We start from the raw sequence: 19,510 nt of genomic DNA on the forward strand, positions 1-19,510 counted from the left end.
AGCAGTAACTAACTGGGGAGTATGGCAGAGGCAACACTTGCAGAACCACAGTTTCTAGTGAGCAGCCCCTTTTCCTGGAAGGTTGTGGTAGGGGTAAAGGAAGCTGGCTAAATAGAAGGGTGTTTTCACAAAGTATACATTTGGTATAATGTGCTGGAAATATTTTATCCCTGAACTCTCTCAAGTATGAGCTTAGTGAACAGGGCAGTTGCTGGGATTTCAGTTGAAACTTCAGGAGAGAGAGTCATATCCTTGAGCTAAGGAATTGAGAGCCCCAAGCTTTTGCATAGCTGTATAGATTGTAAACGTTTTTTGGAGGGCAGGAACTATACATCTTATATTTGCCCAGAATCTGTGACATTATGGAAACTGCTTGACACTTTTCCTTCCTATTGCTGTTCACCTAGTAATTTATGGGGAAGCTCACTCCTTTCTAATTTAAACACCTGTTTTAAGCTGTGATGATACTGTAGGCCTGTCTGGATCACCTTTAATTTATTTTCAACAATGTGGGAGCTTCTGCACTAAAAATACTGAGGTGCTTCAGTGAAGACAGTACATATGCTGCAGGAGGGCTTCTGGTGGCATAGGTATTCCACTTCCTCAACAGGTGCTAACTAGGTGGACTGAGAATTCTCCCATCAACTTTGTGCTGTCTACACTGGGGGTTAGATCAGTTTAACTGAGCTGGCTTAGTTGTGTGGATTTTTCACACCCTTAAATAATGTAGTTTATATAGACCAGTTATATATAAACTGACTTTCTACCTAGCTTAGTTTCCATGATACTCTCCCAAGAATCAAAATGTGAATTAAAAATTCATTTGCCAAGAGGCTTGGACTTTGATCTGGTGCTGTTACAAAAAGCACCACAATAAATGTAGCTGTTTAGTGTATTTGTAGCATGATGTACTCATCCTGATCTTGTTCAACTGTTAGTGTACACAAAGCCTAAACTTGGTGATGCTGGTCTATTAAGTAGCTGTATAGTTTAAACCATTGTGACTTCTGCTGTAGGTAGAGCCCCAGCTATCCACAGACCATTGGGGGGGGCGGGGGAGGAGGGTGTCAGGGATTGATGTGGATCCAAATTTTATAGCTAGAGCCCTGTGCATATGCAAAATTTGTATCTATAGCTACAGGTGTTTATTTTAGGACTGAAAGCTTGAAACTGCGTTACATAGATCCAGCATGGGTGACCATGCACTAGTTTAAACTGTCATTTTCAATACTCTTCCTTGAAGCGTAGATGATGCTGCCACTCTGACCTACTCTTCCAGCATGTGTAATCAAGTACACAAAACTTGAACAGGTCTGCAAGATGAAGTAGCTGTATCCTTTTTGTGAACAGAGGCCTGGATAACTTAAACTGTCAAAGAGCTCTCCAGGTCTGTTTTCTCTTTTAGCCAGAGAAGTTAGTCTCTTATTTGACTATCACATGACCCACAGATGTATACTTAGCCTGTTGAACAACAAAACACCATCTACCTCCAGGGATTTAAGCCAATAAATGTTGGCTTCCATTACCCTTGTAAAATAGATCTCTTGCTTCTTTATACAATAAGGATATAAGGTTACACTTTTATTTACAAGTTTTGAAAAATGTACAGTTTCTTACATGGGTTACTTATGCAAAGTTATACTTCAACAGACCAATGTGCACATAAGACATGGGGACAGCAGACAAGAGTTATAGGTCTCATCCCACACTGCTGTTTAAAAAGGTACTGTGTCCAAAATTTACAAACTTAGCCTTGCAAAAGAATGTAAATCCAAAGTCACTATACCTTTTCAAACTTCAAAAGATATTTTCATTAAATTGGGTGGAAACAAACAGGCACATAGCTGTTGCTCACACACACAGTACCCCCACTAGTAATTTACAAAGAGCAGGAACTGCACAGCCTCAAGTGCCCCCTCTCACCATTCTTAACTCACTTTCCACTAGAGGGTTGTATGCTGGAAGTGTTTGAACTGTTGCAAAGGAATCAAGTACTAATGAACGTGATATCCCAGCTTTGAAGCATTTTGTTTTTTCCTACTTTTTTTTATACTCAAAATAGCAAAGTTAACAAGATAAGGTCAACAGCTCACTATGGGTATATCCAGTCAGTGCCTCACTAAAGTAACCTATTTCATCAATATCCTCATAGGCATATCCTTTAAAACCCTATTTTTGTAAATAAAAAGGAGGTACTTTGCATGTCACCTCAAGTACCATAACAGTAATCATACCTTCTCTTACACCTGAAGTGCAGAAGTAGCCACTATCTCCCATTTTCCACTATTTGATTAGTTGGATCAGAATCAGTTTTGTATTTCTAAACAGTTGACAACCCAGTAAGACCAGGGAAAAAAAAGTTAATTCTTCCTGCAGTACTTACAAATGCAGTGGGGTCTAAAACCAACAGAGGTAAGTGACCAGCCTGGACAGATCAGCACTCTAGTAATATCAGTTAAAAATGTATATAAACATCCCTTTTATCAAGCTACACATAAGCATCACTGTGTATAACACAATTACAATTAAAAGCTTAGTGTACACTACAGAAATGCACAATACTGCCCTACGACTGGAGAAGAGGGACCACAAAAAATGAATTCAGTAATTTTGCAAGTAACCCAAGTACAGTACATTTGACTTCAAAATGGGTGCTTTCTGATGTCCAAGGAAGGGAAGCTTCAGCAAGGGAGAGTGGCAACAGCACAACAGCTAGTTTGCGTTCAAAGTAAATGCAATGATGCTAGGAGGAAGATGACTCAGACACTTCATATATATTTTCCTCATCACCAGAGTGTTCATTTGCATCATCCAGGGTCAACAATCACGCCAACTCTGTTCTACTATTGCAGAAACCCGTTTTTCATATTCCCGCTTATTCTCTTGGTATAGTTGAGCTGCTTGACTGTTTGCTGGACTGTTGGGATTCGGCTCATCCAACAGAGACTATTAAAAAAACACACAACAGCCTGTCAGTTTTCTAGGTAAAACATTTGAAAACTTATTTCTAGTAATTAATTCAAAAAAAAAAAAATTGTCATGTGTTCCTCCTGCTCACTCTACTCCAGCAGTGTAACCACAAGATACTGCAGTGTATTCTGGGTTATTTGGTATTATTACAGATACACCTGTACCCTGATAACACAAATTCGGGTATAATGCAGTAAAGCAGCACTCAGAGGGGTGGGGCTGCGCACTCTAGCACATCAAAGAAAGTTCAATATAATGTGGTTTCACCTATAATGCGGTAAGATTTTTTGGTTCCTGAGAACAGCATTATATCAGGCTAGAGGTATATTAAATCCTCATCTTTCACATGAGACATTTGAAATATGTGACCAGTGTTCTGTTACCGTAACACCATTCCCATTATAGGTTCTAAAGTCTCTCCTGGTTTAACCTTCCCCAATTAGATCCAAATAACCAAGCACCTAGTATAAGACCTGATGAACATAACTTTGTCAGTTGGTACTTAACACTCTCTCCCTACCAGCCCTCCCTCAAAAGACTCCCTGTAACTGATCAGAATCATTAGCAAAGGTAATCAATTATTGTGTGTCAAGGTCCAGACTCCAGGGAAAATATAACACTAAGTAAATAATCTGACATACACTAGACTCAAAAGGATCTGGTGGTCTGGATTTGGCCCACACTCCACCTATTGCCTACCCCTGCATTAGACCGTTTAAGGTTGTTGCTTGTTCTTAACATAAAAAAAGCAGAATGGTGGTAATTTGTGGTGAAAACGTTAAACTGTGCTCATAAGCAGATTTCCACCATTAACTGAAATTTGTCACAGCAACTTTACATGCATGTCTAGGATTACAATAAATGCTGGGAAGTCATTTTACCTGTATGGATGTTAAGATGGAGGACACATCATAGGTAGGACTCCAACGATTCTGAAGAATATCCAGACATATACTACCATCTGCGTAGACTAGAAGAGGTGTTAAAAAAAAAAGAATTGTTGTATAACAGCAATACAAGGTGTAATAACATTGAGGATAGGGTTTAAAAAAAAAACAAACACAGAAGTGCCACACCAAATTTTTGCCAGCATTACTCAATCTTCAGAAGCCTAAATAGTGAAACGTACATTAGAATAAGTTAATGACAATCACAAGCCTTACAGAGTTGATGATATCTGTTAACAAAAATATGATCCCCATTCTCTTGGGGGGAAAAAAAAGTCAGACTTGTTGCTAAGGAGAGTTGCTTAGAAATTATGTAATATTTTTAAATATGTATTAAAAAAAAACAAAAAAAAACACACAACCAACCAAACACCACCAAACTTTCTTCCCCCTGACTTGTCCATTGTGACCTCACAAGGGGCTATGAAGAGGTCTCTACCACACTACTTCAAGCAAGGATTAAGTAACAGAAACAAGTTTACTTTGAAGCAACAATTGTTTTCATGCAGGTGACTCTAGAAACTAAACAAGGAACAGAGAAGCAAGAAATTGTTTAAGGTGTCTTTCCACTCACTAATTTAAGGAACCCCCACCACCAATAGTGCATTTGATCCACACCTTGTTAGCAACTAAACATGCAAGTTTTATGGTGGGTCTACTTTTATTCATGTACTCAGCAAGTGTTTAATGAAAAGCCTTTGGAATTAAGAGTTATGCAGGTCACAATGCCATATTGTTAGTCAGTAGCTACAGCTGGAAGCAAGCATAGATTAAGGAATGCAATCTGACATTGAATTGAAATATCCACTCCCGAAGGCAGCCACTGAAACAGAAAAAACGATCTAGCTAGCTTTGATTGTACAAGCCACATTTCTGAATGCATCTGATGTTATAAACCACCATGGTACTGAAGCATAGACAGAGCTGTTGAGAGACACACGTTTCACAGAAAAGGTCAAATTCAGTGAAAAGTGATCAATGTAAACTTAAGAGCAAAGTTATGCCTGTAAATGTTAACATGTATTTACAAAGATTATTTTGCATGAGGGCACAAAAGGACAAAAGAGGATCCCACTGAATTCTCTCCCCCCCCCCTTTCAAAAAGGGAAATCTGTGTAGCAAAGTCATAAAATGGAATGCTGTGACCTCAAGCATTTGTGTTTTTAAAACAAGGACAATGTTCATGTACGAGTCCACTCATTCTGGTTAACTGAATTAACCAGACTTTGTGTAAACGAATACGATTCTCTTCTCTCCCCATCTCTCAGTGTGGAAGGCCTCTTTGTCCTCAAAGCCAGAGGAATTCCCTGAGCAAAAGATGTTTAACCAGAAATACAGTAGCCAAATAAGATGGGAGCCTAAGGGATTCACATGCTCCATAAGAGTTGTGAATCAAGGGAGTGTACACACACACGATTCTGAGTACTACTTGAGACATGTCCAATCCCTGCTCCCTCCTATATCAGAATGAGAGCTAGTTCACTTGTTACATAAAAACAAAGATGTTTATAAAAAGACTACACTGTCTAATTAGCAAGCATTATCCCTTACTATAAGTGCTGTAATAAGCCAGAACCCACAGAATGATTGCATCTTATATGGGTACTTACCATTTGGATGAAACATTTTAGAGACAAATCTAACGGTAGGTGGCTTATTTGGATATTCTTCTGTGAATTCTATTGTAAGTTTGAAAGTTCCTGGAGTTGAAAGAGAAAATTATAAATAACTTTGTTCAAAGACATCCATATGCTTCACAAGGGATGGGCAAGTATCCTGCATTTATAGAGAGGTCCAATGTGTTATCCCAATGTCACACACAAAGTTGGAAATAGAATTCAAGCTGTTCCACTCCACCATTCCTCTGCTCTAAATCCTAGACAATGCCTCATTTTCAGCAGCCTCTCCCGATAAGAGAAGAATGTAATATTCACCATTATTCTCTTATGCAGAACTGTCCTAGTCAGATTATTCAGAAATTTTAGGTGAGGAAGTAAGTTCATCCTCAGTATCCTTCCAAAGATCTAGTTCTCTTTATAACAACTCTTAAACATCCGGATGCATAGAAAACGGTTGTTATGCAAGTCCAGAAGATTAGGAATCTGCTTTGCAGAGAAGAGCAATGTTTCATTCCCAACAAAACATAATTGGATTTTTTTTTTTTTTTTTTTTAAAGCTTGATGCTTGTAATAGTATTTTTAAGAAATCACATTTCTAGGAGCCTAATGCATTTGTGACTTCCCTTGGACATCAAGTTGTGTGGAACCTTTCTCCAATATTACCATGGATTCCGCAAATGGACAAACTGCCTTGAGGAGCCAATATGAAAAACTTTTGGAGAGTCAATTATCTGCTAGCCATTTGGTGCAATCAGAGCAACTCTGTATGGCTTGAGACTACCAAAACTTGTGCCCCTTAAAAACGTGTTAACATGAGCCACAAGAATTGAGATGGTTAGATCCTTTGAACCCAACCACCTTAACATAAACAAAAAATAGCTTCTGCTCATACAGGCTCTCCTCTAAAGCTATGACGACCTGGGGAAATAAGTCAGTCAGCTAAGCTGTGGACAAACACAGTCCTCACCTATTGTGAGTGCTAGCAAAAATTCAAATGGGACTGAGTGAGTGATGAACTCTAGGAATGCCAATCACTTGGAAGTAAATACAAGCCTTTTTTACAGTACTGTCCTTGGTCCACCAAATCAAAAAACAGACATTGTGTAGTATACACAAAGAGGTTAAAACAGCCAAAAACAACATATGAAGCTCTTTACAACTGAAGTCTCGTGTAACTGAGATATATCTTTGTACCATCTATCAGTGAAAGGTTAGCATGTACAACCAGTTGCCATGATTAAGGGAAACACTGCAATTTTACTTTTCTTGTAATGCACTTTCTTCCCAGCTCAATGATAATCTAGTTTAGATCCAGAGAGCTTTTAAAAAAAAATTCGTGTCTGGGAGTATACGTTATACTAGTAGTTACTAGTATTAATTTGTACACATTTAAATGGTATTTGCTAAGTGGGAAGAGTGTTTTTAGCCAAATGTTAGCTGTTCTAGAAATCTTCAAGCATCAAGGGAGAGCCAAGGAGTATTTTTATGTCAGCTCCTTTCCCTTCTGTCAGAGGTCAGCAGGACTAGCATGGTAGGATACCTGTACCTTTTTCCTATAAAACAGCAGCTTCAGAACAACAGTATTAGTTGTGTTTCTAATATGCAGGTGGAAAGTGCACAGAAACCCAAAACCCTTGAAGTGCAGTGATGGAGAGAGTAATTTCCTAATCTTGCACTTTCTGTACACAGGCTGGTTATAAAAAGCAGCATCATGATTCCAATGCCATTTATGAAGACACTGAAGCTCAGATGTTAGTATGACATGATGTATTTTTAGTTTATGGAATTACATATACATTTTTACAGTTACTGGGAATCTAGGCTATACTACACAAAACTGACATCATTAGGGAATCAATTCCAACATAACCCTGTCTAGCTGTTTAGATATTGCTCATCCTAGGAAAGGAAAGTAATGAAGTCTCATTTGTGTCCACAAGCAAAAGACAGACCTTGTTAAATGGCAACATCAACACACCATGCTTTTTAGGGCTGTTCTATTCTTCATGCTCTTGATTTGAGGTTTAGGAAGGAGAATCAAGCTGGACTGCCAACTCTACTACAAGCAACACTTCTTACAGACTGGGCAGCAAACAGACCACAAAATGGATAAGCATCTGGCTGAAAACTGAGCACAAGCTACCACAAATGGTGTGTCTATGACAAACATCAAGGGGTTCTCAAAATACATCTGTAAGAAATGACTAGAATTATTGCAGAACAGTGGCTAGAATGTAAAGAGGAGAGAGTGGAGATGCCAATCAGCCAAGAAGAAACAATATCAAAACCCATTTTAAACAGATCCTACTGCCAGGCTACTGAGGAAAAGAGGCACCCTGATGTCCTGCTTAACATAGTGAGTTTAGTTACTCAAACAAGCCTGTTGTAAATCAAAAATGCATTTATTTAGTTATTGTGGGCCTCTCTCAGTGCACTCATTTATCCATGGTTCTACCTGAAAATATTTTCATAGCCTCTCATAGAAGTCTCATTGTTTGGCCTCACTAAAGACACATTACCACTCTGAAGTTTTCATGACTCAGACTGCAAGTCACTCATATTTAAAGGCTACATGAACAAAATAAACGTGGTTCTGCAGACCATACTCTGAATAATAAGGGGAAGAAACATAAAAAGAATAAGATGGTGACTTATGCAACAGTCTTATAAACATATGGTAAGGCAGATGCATGGTCCTCTTTCAAGGGCCAACAACTTAATCTTCTGAGGCAAGCAATGGACAGTGCATTGCCTAGGATGAGACTACCTTGACATGACTTCCAAGTTCATGGGTGAACTAAGGGTGGCAAAGTCAGCTACAATAACGAGCAGTGCAGACCACCACTAAACATGGTTTGTATTACCCCACATGGCAACGGGACAAAAAAACTGGATGGACCTATAAGGTTCAGTGCACCTCACATAAGCCACCAAGGACCTTTGAAGTTGGGCATCCAGAGAAGGGCCTCACCAGAGGTATATAAACACAGGAAGGATGCAGGCAGGACAACAGATCCTGTAAATGGAATTCTCACTATATTGGATGAGATCTTCCAAGATTCTTGCAGCACCAATTTAATCCACCATGTACCAGATTCTACAGAGTTAGTCACTAAACCCCAAATCTCTTACTCTGTCAACTAACACTGTCACCATGAAGTGATTGACACCAAAAATCTTGGTCTTACAAATAGTGAGTGACCCAAAAGAAATGCATCAAATTTTGTCACAACCACATTAGTCCCAGACACTCTGGTTTTTAATACAGGATTTTTAAAAGTACCAACCCCTGCATGAGCTCAGAGGAAAAAGGCTGTGGAGACACTGATATACTTTTGACTAGTTCATGAATAGCTGCCAGACAAACCTGAAGAGTTATTCAATTACTCAGGACAGGCAAAGAAGAGAGTCAGGTACTTATGTGAAGTAAACTAGTCTACATGGGCCTGCTTCCACACTTGAAATCTTGTCAATGTACAAATAAGCCATCCTGACTTCTTGAAGCTCATGTAATTAGAGACCACATGCCTATAAAGCTTCTTCTAGACAGGACCCAAAAATTCAGGTGGAGCAGCTTAAGTCTGAACAGAGTGAGGTGGCCTGGTTCTGAGTGATCACTCCTGGCCAGATTCAGACTGATGGTATCTGTAGTATAGTTAAGAACTGTACCCATCTGAACCAGTACAAGATGAACCATTTGTCTCTCTCCTTAGCATGGCCAAGATTTTTGCTGTAAGGTTCCAACACAAAGTTAAACACTTCCCTCCCTAGCAAAATGAGAAGTCTCTGGCTCAACCAGTTTTTTTCTACAATTACCAGAGTCTGTAGTTTAGGTGAAAAAAAGACATCCATTAGTGTCCCCCACCTCTTTCCTCCTTGTGGATAGCGAGACAGTGCTGTCTTCTGGGAAAAATGCATTCCTAATGAGGCATCACGTACTCCAACCAAGACAAAAACATTCAGACTGGGTTGGTGCCTAAAATTAAGTGTGGCCGTCTGCTCCTGGTAAAAGAGGTGCTGCAATGAGCTGCTACACCACTAATAGTCCAGTATTACTGAAGAAAGCATTCTTAGAGTCAGGTCTTACTAAGCCAGAATGAGTGTAAGAAACTAAACACCACTACACTAACCTTAGGTGAGAGGTAGAACACAAGATAAAGGCACCACTAAGTTACCCTAGTAGTACCTAGAGATATCAGCACCAACATTTCTGTGCTGCAGGAAGTAAATATATGCTGGTGTGTCCCAAGATATTAAATTTAAAAAGAGTATTTCCCAAACGCTGCAGTCAGGAAAAATTAGTAAAGATGCTGTTACTCCTGAAGTATGAGATGGGAATCCCAGTGGGTACCAGTGCCAGAGTACCTTCCAAGGAACAATCCAGCAGGCACCAAGGTGAAGAGACGGTGCCAAGACTATATGCTCTGCTAAAGCTCCCAAAGTGCTAGGATATCAGCATGACACTTAAAAGCACACAGAGTGAATGAGCACCAGTCCCAAATAATGCCAGAACCCACTCAGCCCCAGGTCTAGATCCAAGCACAATACTTCCAAAAAGCTGTTCTACCACCTTCAACATACCAGTGGGAGTACTGATGCCAAAAGTCCTTAGCAACTAAACTTCTCAGTTACTCTAACACTGAGCCATAGAGCTAGGAGGAGACTCCAATGTTTCAATCTGCGGGAGATACAGAGGAGAGAAACCTCCAGGTATTAACCCATTCCATTAGAGACAGTGCACCAAGAACCTGGGCCTCTGAGCAGTTCTGGTAACATTAGCGTGCCAAGGTCAAGGAGGCAAAAGGGAATTTATCTGACCTTAAACAGTTTCATAAATTGAGAGGAGATCCCTAGCAACAAGCACTGCAGAAAAAGAAAAGAAAAAAGGATATCCACCCTCCAAACTAAGGCACAATTAAAACTGAGGCAGCTCCTGGGATGAGCTTCTTGACAGATCAAGGATAAAAAGGAAATGGCTGAAATACTGTTGGGGTCTGAGGTACTGGAAAGTTAAAGCATGCTCAGTAAGACAAAGCCTCAACCCAGCCTGCAAGGTGTCCTCAGAGAGTCAGAAGCATTAAGAGCCAGAGTTTGCCATAGGCTTTCAGCATGAGAACCAAGAATAATTAGAGTCCTGCACTGATGGTACTGTTAGAGTGCACCACTGTTTTCAGTTCATTTGCTTTGCTTATTTGACAGTATTTCATGTCTAGTGAGTTTCCACTACATGTACTGGTCTTTCATACAGCATCAGTGAAGTGAAAACATTTTCATAGATGATAACCTATGCCAATTTCTGTGGCTTTCGTAGGGGTAAGTTTATTATTTGAACCTACCTTAACTCTTAAAACTGACTAAATTTCAAGTTGGTGTCCTTTTAAGTTGACTAAAGCAAGGATATTTAAAGCAAAGGGCAGAGTAGCCATTTATGAATAAAAAGCCTAGCTTTTGCATATCATGGGATGTTAAAGATCACTTCATGTATTAAAGGCATTGTGATAGAAGATCCAGTGAAGCACTGTCCTGACATACACAAGTTTGAATTTTCCTAACACCCTATAAGCTTAGAAGAGCATCCAATATGTACCCTTTTTTGTTTAACACAAACTAGGTTGACCATTTACATTTCAACCATGAAAATCACCTGAAATAACCAACCCAGGGTATGATAGAAATGCTAACAAATTATAACAGTGCTGTGACTAGACTAAGGACAAAACACAGCTAAAGACTGCATGCTGATCTGCATTTGTTTTTGTACAATGAGATGGTAATTGGATTATACATTTTCAAAAAAGTTAAAGACTTTTTTGGAAAAGGAAAGGGAAGGAGGGAACATTCCAAGGGTCAGGGATGAAACAAAGCTAAATATCAATTTTAAGAGGAAAGTTCTGCTTTCAAACCTGCCAGGTGAATCTCAACTGATAGTATGTTCTCCTGACTTGTACAGAATTATCATTAGGAGAGCAAAATATCTTATCTAAGCCTGTTGCAAGGACCCAGGAGAGTAACATTTTGAAATTTTGTCAAACTTTCATAGTTTAATCCTTTACACACACACAGAGATAAGAACAGACAAGGGCAGAATTTTAACCATACTTACCATCTTCAAAGGGGGTCCCCTCAGGCCTGGAAAATAAATTAAAAAATAGTCACTACACCACACACACACCCTTTACTTTGGTCCCTCCCCACCACAGAAACAGGCTTTAAAGTGTTTCACAAACTTACAGACAAAAAAGTGCCCTAGTAAGTGCCCTGCTTCTAAATCTGTAACAGGGGTGGGGGGAAATTATGTGCATGGCTGCAAGGGATTTCAATCATAGGGAGAGAAGTGGACCTGGACCCTCCCAATTTGTATTCCCAAAGAGTGCATAGACGCAAACGGGGGGAAAAGGAGGCACACGTGTGTAGGAAGAGGTCTCCCTTTTCCTAAGGCTACTGGGGAGGGGATCAAAGGCCCCAGCTTAACATTCACAAGTGGGGGGCGCTCCTCCAGGTAACAGATCCCATGGCTATGCACGGAGACTGTCCTGACATTCGCAGGGGACAGATAGGCACAGACACAAAACTCCCTTTTGGCGGCCACATGAGGGGCTATGGTGGAAGTCTGGGGAGCTGTGGGGCATGCGGGTCCCGTCTGCCGGACGCTGGTTCGGCCCCAGCCCCACGCTTCCTCCCCGAGCGTGCGAGCCGCCACCCCCGCCCGGCTCCCCTGCCTCACCCGAAGATGACCGCGTTCCACACCATGATGTTGTTCTCGGAAGGGGCCCCGCTCACCCCGGCCGGGGGATCCTCCTGCAACCTGCAGGGCAGAGAGACAGATCATACGTGGGACACCGCTTCACTAACCCCGCCCACGGCTTCCCCCCGCCTCGGCGTAGCCCTCCCCTCCGCGAAGGACGCAAGTAGCGTAGCGAGCGAGCAACTCCCTTCCCCCTTCCCGGTGAGCTGCGCAATTGCCGTAGCCCAGCGGGTAGCTCCACTGTCGTGAGCAAGCCGCATAACCCGCAGCCAGACAGCGTGGCCCTGCGTTACGCAATCAGCGTAGCGCTCCCTATCCCGCCGCCATGTTAGCCTGCCCCCTCCTTTCCCGTAGAGGCGCGGGCCCCTTAGCCAGCGGGCTCGTTACCTCTTGAAGTCCCGCATGAGGCGCCTCCGGGCCGGAGTTGACATGGCGGACTCAGGATTATAAGTCACTCATACACTAGCCCGCGGAGGGGAGATACGGACGAGGCACCCACGGCAACAGCAGCTGGATCCGACTGAGGCGGCGGGGGCTGCCGACAAGCGAAACTGGCCTCTACCACTGTGCCGGAGACGCGGGGGAGGCTTGGGCGGCAGCTACTACCTCTTCCTGCGTCTGCGCCTGCTGCCGGGCGATACCATTCCCGCAGAAGGGAAAGGAGCCGGATGCAGCTGAGCCAAATCAGACTCTACCACCAGGGGTGGCGGAGCGGTGGGAGCGAGGCAAGGAACCAGGGGACTGTACCACTGACACGGAAGCAGGGGAGCAGGAAGTGCTGACGCGGAGGGAGGGAATCTGGCCTCCATAATTTCTGTCTGTTAGATCGGTTCTGTGTGAGGCTCCCCCGCGCCGGATCCTCCCCTGGGCCCTGCATGTGCGGGTGGGAGAGAAGCCAGGCGGAGGGCGCTCTGACTGCTGGGCGGGAACAGGGTAGCGAGGTCATTTGCTTTACTTATGGGGGGGAAGCAAAGCGGGGTTTCCGCTTGCCGGGGGAGGGAGCAGAAACACCGCTTAGGGATCCTAATTTGGTCAGGGGGAAATCTTCAAGCACCGATGGGGATAACAGGAGAGGGGGTAAGGGGCACAGCCTGGTCATTAGGAGCAAGGAACGGTTTTGGCTGGTTTCTAGAGCAGGCTAGGCTCCCTAGCTTTGTGAAGTACCACAATGCATCTTAAAGCCGCCCTACCTCCCGGGTGTGGGGGGTATATTGCTAAATACCACGCCTGGGTTGGCCCCACTAGGAACCCCAGGCACTGGTTACTTGAATAAATGCCAACCTTTTCTGGATCAGAGAGCCAGAGGTAATCATTGCACAGACATGAGTGTTCGCTGCCTTTTGTTCGATTTGTATGTGTCTGGTAAGCATGTGTCATAAGAGAATCTGATCCTTATACATAACAACATATTGGAGTCACTAAACGATTTTCTGTTTGTGTGATGATTTGCCTATCTCATTGTTCCCCTTATTTCCTTATACTCCACCTTAAAAATCAGTTACCCAGTGAGGCAGTCATTTTACTCTTACTGGGGAGCTGAGTTGCTGTAAATAAATCACACTAGATAGTTACACTGATTGATTCAAAGTAGCTATGCAGTAGTGCTGAACAGCTGAAAGAAAAGCCCATGCTACCTGTGATGTTTTTGGGAACATATTGCCACCTTTGTATGTGCTGTGAGATTGTTTTCTATTGCTTGTATTTCTTTGAAACCAGCATCCCATTAATTCCTTTTGCCACCAATAAATTGCTTTCTATACGTGTTTTGACATTAATTACACATTCTTGTCTCCCTTTGGTTTTTGGCAGAATGATTTGCATCTGGAAAAGCCTCATTTTTCTGTGTTGGTCCCTCATGCTTAGTGGTCACTTGTCTGCCATTTGCCATCACTAATATATTTTGTTTCTCCTCAGAGAAAAGTGCTCCATATGGGGGAAAGCTATCTGCCATGTCATTTATAGATTCCCAGGCTGGAAAGGACATTATAATAATCTAGTCGGTCCTCCTCTATAATACAGGCAATAGAACTTCCCTAAAATAATTCCTAGAGCAGATCTCTTAGGAAAAACTTCCAATTGTGATTTAAAAGTTGTCTGTGATGGAGACTCCACTATGACTATTGTTTCCCAACAGAAACAGGAGCCTCTTAAAATTTCCTCTTGGCCCATCTACAATCACATTGGCTGAATGGAATTTCCTAATATTGTCCAAGACAATCAGATTTCGCCTGTCTCTTGGGACAGGACTTCAGGAGCCCAATATGCTGAGAAGAGTCCATGTGCCAGGCTCCAACTGTCACTGAACCTTCTGATCTCAACATTCCATCTCTACTGATATTATTAAATACATTTCCAACTGCAATGGCACTCGCTGACTCCAACACTCCATCCCATCTGTTAAGGGGGCATGACATCTGCTTAAGGGGGAAGGTAATGAAGGAGTTCTTACTTATGAGACAGAAGGAGGTTTTGTCCTGCTTATGGGGTATCAGACTCCTTAACTGCTTATAAAGGGAATGGGCAGCTTCTTGCTTGCTTACAGAAAGGCAGTCCTTATAGCTAGGGTGGCTTCTTAATTTATGGATGTAAGAGGTTTCTTATCTGTTTATATGCGCACCAGTGGGCTTCTTAACTGTTCATCTGAGTTTTTACACCTGTTTATAGGTGTCCAGGTTGCTTCTTAATCTTCCAAAATGGCGAGTGGTTTCTTGTAATTTTCATTGAACCATAGAAATGTAGGGCTGGGAAAGACCATGAAAAGTCATCAAGTCCAGTCTCCTGCACTGTGGGAGGACCAGGTAAACCTAGACCCTCCCTGACAGGTGATTGTCCAACTTGTTTTTAAAAGCTTCCAATGATAGGGACTCCACAGCCTCCTCTGGAAGACCATTGCAGAGCTTAACTACCCTTATAGTTACAAAGTTTTTCCTAATATCTAACCTAACTCTTCCTTGCTGCAGATTAAGCCCATTTTGTGATAGAGCAGTGAATTTCTTACTTGCCTTTAGGGTGTGAGAAGGAACCCAGAACATCTGCTTCCTACACCGATGTCTGACTTTACAAATACTTCTATGTTAGTGAGATGAGCTGACCCAGGCTCACAGAAAATACATGAGAGAGAATAATAATAATAATAACTTTTTAAAGTGCCCCTTTGCGGTCATGCATGGTAGAGATGAATAGGAAACCTGTACTGAAAACAAATGCAGGTTTGTTACTTCTGTAGGGGGAGAAAAGAGAAGAGTAAACAGAATTATAAGGGCTATTTGCTGAACTTCATATAACCTGAGGCAGAAGTGCAGCCCCTTCAGTTCTACAATATGGCCTATAGCTTCTCTTATCTTTGTAATAAGGGTGCAGTCTAGGGAGACTGCAGGCCTCAATGTGCCATGTTCTATTTTGACCTGAATGGCCTCTGTTTGCATCAGAGCAGTGTATGGTATGCTGGGCCTATTATATGCCCTGCAGATGAGTGTGGCTGCAATCTGGTCAATTTATATAAATGTGGTGAGTCCCTTGGGCTCCTAGCAAATTGCCAAGGTGACCCTTGACTGGACAAAAGTATATGCTGTGCCTGCCTCATAATTACAAAAAACCAAAAACACCTTCACCATCATTTTGTAGCTTGTACAGAGTATTTGGAAGTGTTTTGTATCATCTATATAATAAGAGTCCAGGAATCTCACTCTGTGTTATCACTTAAAGCCTATTACGTCTATATAGTCAGTGCGAAGCAACAGAAACAGCTACAAGCATAGTTGAGGCTCTATTTGTCCAGAATATCACCAGGTTAAATCATCACTGGATTTTGAAGTCTGTTACAGTCCAACTTGTACATTCTCAGCCATTTTGACTTAATGAATTATACCTGTGCAATGTACAGCAGCTACAGTAGGGCATGCATCTATGCCATGCCAGAGCCTTAGACTATTGTGATAGCAGAGGTAACTCAACCAATCACCTTACTCTACAGCTTATTTGTATGCAACAGTTTCATTGGTCATATGAGGGAGACTGCACAGATGGTTGATACTTAGCCCAGCTGCTACAGTTCTTCAAAACCACCCACACCATAACACAACCAGCACACACAGTGACCCCAAATATGCATAGCCCATCATGCAGCAAATACCCCTTATTTGCCACCCGCACAAGTCTCCCAGGATTATCACTCGGTCTGTGTGTCATTCGGACACCTGCAATGTCTGTGGAGTCAGTATGAAGTGATGGAAACAGTTATATGTATGGTTGAGAGCTCTTTTTCCTCAGCATATGCACCAGGTTCAATCATCACTAGGCCTTTTGAGAATCAGATGGACTGTTGTAATCCAAAGATTCTGTGGCAGTTTGCATGCGACTTGTAACAGTTGATCAGAAGAGACAGGAATAACAGCTATGCGGGATAACAAAGAGGGGATTGTGCCTTCAGCAAGGGGGCAGCTCTGTGCATAAACTTTGGGGAATATGTACAAACAACAACATTGCTCGCTACAACACAGTGCATGGAAACAAAAGCCCCAAAATACTACCTACCTATGTGGCTTTACTGCTGCTGTATATAATTTCCTGTTCACAAATATACTGTGGGTGGTGTTAGCATGTTTACTGCTGGGGTGTCTTGTGATTATGTTTCCTGCTATGGCGTTCAGTGATATAGTACATATACTGCTAAAGTAACTCCTCACTTAACATTGTAATTACGTTCCTGAAAAATGCTACTTTAAGCCAAATGATGTTAAGCGAATCCAATTTCCCCATAAGAATTAATGTAAATAGGGAGGTTAGATTCCAGGGAAATGTTTTTTGCCAGACAAAAGAAAGGGACTCCACTCCATATCATATGCTCAGTTCAACTGCAAGAAATCAATGTGTCTCTCTGGATGTGGGAAAAGCCATAGACTGAGCTGAATGGAACTATTTGTTATTGAATCTAAAGGGAAATGGTTCTGGCTCCAATTTTTTTTCAATTGGACCAAATTTGGCATTTTGGGTCAAATTGAGACCCAGAATAAACAAAGTGCTTCTCCACTGATTGTAGTGAATTTGCATCTAGTAACACATGATATGAATTTGGTCTTTTATGAATCAATTTTTACATAAAATCTATGTAATTGTATTATGTCCTCTTGATGTTAGAAATAGGATCTGTTTATATAGTTACTTAAATGCACAGCCCATCACTATAGTATCTGAGTGTTTCCCAAGTTTATAACAACAGCAAGTACCACAATCAATAAAAATAACTAGCTGCAGCACTAGAGACAATGTATGAAAAGTAGTCTATCAGTCCCTCTGGAGTAATCCCATTCTGTAACACTACAAAGTTTAAAAACTGCTAGGCTAAACTATTAGATAATTTTAATAGGTTACATTCCCTGACACCCAGTTTGGGCTCAACCACTCCCAGGTGCTGAGTCCCCTCAACTCACATTTGATTTCAGTGTTCTTCACAGGATCTGGTCCATTAGTATTTCCAGATTCTTAGATATTTAACTTTTGCTTGAGTCCACATGGAAGATTATTATTAAGCTGTACGATAGCTCCATACTTAGAATGTTAGTTAGGAGTTTATAAACAGGTAGTACTTATGGGAAAACATTTCCACAATGCAGGGGGATAAAATATGTGTGAAACTGACAAAACATAAAGCTTTTTTCATACCTGGACTTTTCCAGCCAGGCACTAGATTAAATTGTTTCACCTGACAACTCAGACTTACTTTCTTTGCACTGTACTACTGTAGGTTTTGTTCATACATTACTACACAGAAGTTTGCACTGCATTTATATCTTGGAGAATATGTTGAACTTGCAGTGCCAAGAACTGCCTGTTCTATTCTGTGTGTACAGGATTTCTATTGCACACAGCAGATTTGTCTATCTGGAATAAATTTGTGAGTAGTTACAATTTTTTTCTGGGTTTATTTGTGCATTTTTATATACTGTTTGCTTTTAAAACCCAACAAGAGTTACTGACAAAACAGGAGATTCAGTTGTCTAAAACATCAAGCTTGGAAATATGAATACATTATAAATCCCTGTGAGTGTTATGTCTTTATAAGCAAAAAGTCACTTTCAAATCACTTGTATATAACATGGTGTATATTACAGACCTGTGACAAAAGATAGACATTATATAACCACCATATGCAAAGGAAACATAGGAACCAAACTTAATGCTAAGACCTGTCCTTGACTTGCATTAAATTAAGTGGAGCTCTTTGCAGGATCAGGACCTTACTTTCCTGCATGTATTTTAATTTTGCTTGGGCTGGATATATTATCTGCATCCAAAATAGATTCTGTAACATTGGACTCAAAGGACAGTCCTTAGCGAAAACAGGCTTCAATATTCTTAGTTTGCAGTTTCACTATATTTATTTCATAGTATTCTGAGCCACCATAAGAATCTCTAACATTTTTAATTAAATACCTGTTTCCCTTTGATTCTCGAACATTTTGCACTTGCAGTATACGTGAGGCTCATAGGAAATGTAGAAATTGTCATACTGGATCAGATCAGCAGTCCATCTGTCCCAAGATTTTATCTCTGACAGTGGCCAGAACCAGATGCTTCAGAGGATGGCATAAGAAGCCTGCAGTAAGCATATATGGGATAATCTGTTTTGCTCTCCCCACCTACATCTCATCCTGATCTCTAATAGAGATTGGTTTAAGACCTGCAATATAAGGCTTAATATGACTTCCAAAACTTTTATTGTCACTGCTTATAACTGGATTTTTTTTGATTGGCTATTCTTATGGCTAGCTCTTTTTTAATCTTAAATTATTTGGCTCCCAAGGTGCTTTATTAATATTAATTAAATTCACAATACCCTGTGAAGAAGACAGGCAAGTAGTCTAATTCCCATTTTACAGATGTGGAAACTTACATAGATGGGGGAGGTATTAGATGAGAAAGTAATTTTCAGCACTAAAATATATACTGCTTGTAGTACACAAACGTTACAATCTGGGTTAAACCGCTCATATGCAAGATGCAAGGCAGTCTTGGGATTTTCAAAGGACCATAAGGAGTCACATGCCCATTTCCCATTGAAAATAACTGGAGTTGGTTGCCTAGTTCCCATTAGTGCCTTTAAAAATCTCCTTTTCTACAAGTGTAGAACAGAGAACCTGCAGCATCCTTCCCTACATTGGCTATGTTAATACAGGCCAGAGAAATCCAAAATACTTATGCGGCATTACCACAAGTCAAAGCAAGCAACT

The 19,510-nt window shown here is 41.3% G+C and overlaps 1 protein-coding gene across 1 annotated transcript; it reads right to left on the bottom strand.

Annotated features, from left to right (window-relative positions):
• Positions 1-1,560: 1,560 nt before the first annotated feature.
• Positions 1,561-12,977, bottom strand: UBE2A (ubiquitin conjugating enzyme E2 A). Its single transcript, XM_032767051.2, has 6 exons — positions 12,669-12,977; positions 12,261-12,341; positions 11,640-11,665; positions 5,528-5,617; positions 3,852-3,940; positions 1,561-2,946 (listed from the first exon to the last, which is right to left on the bottom strand). The coding sequence occupies exons 1-6, from the start codon at positions 12,710-12,712 to the stop codon at positions 2,818-2,820; spliced, it is 459 nt and encodes a 152-aa protein (XP_032622942.1). The 5' UTR covers positions 12,713-12,977; the 3' UTR covers positions 1,561-2,817.
• Between the last annotated feature and the right edge of the window lie 6,533 nt (positions 12,978-19,510).

Source organism: Chelonoidis abingdonii, chromosome 8 (assembly GCF_003597395.2).
Source record: "Chelonoidis abingdonii isolate Lonesome George chromosome 8, CheloAbing_2.0, whole genome shotgun sequence".
Lineage (NCBI taxonomy): Eukaryota > Metazoa > Chordata > Testudines > Testudinidae > Chelonoidis > Chelonoidis abingdonii.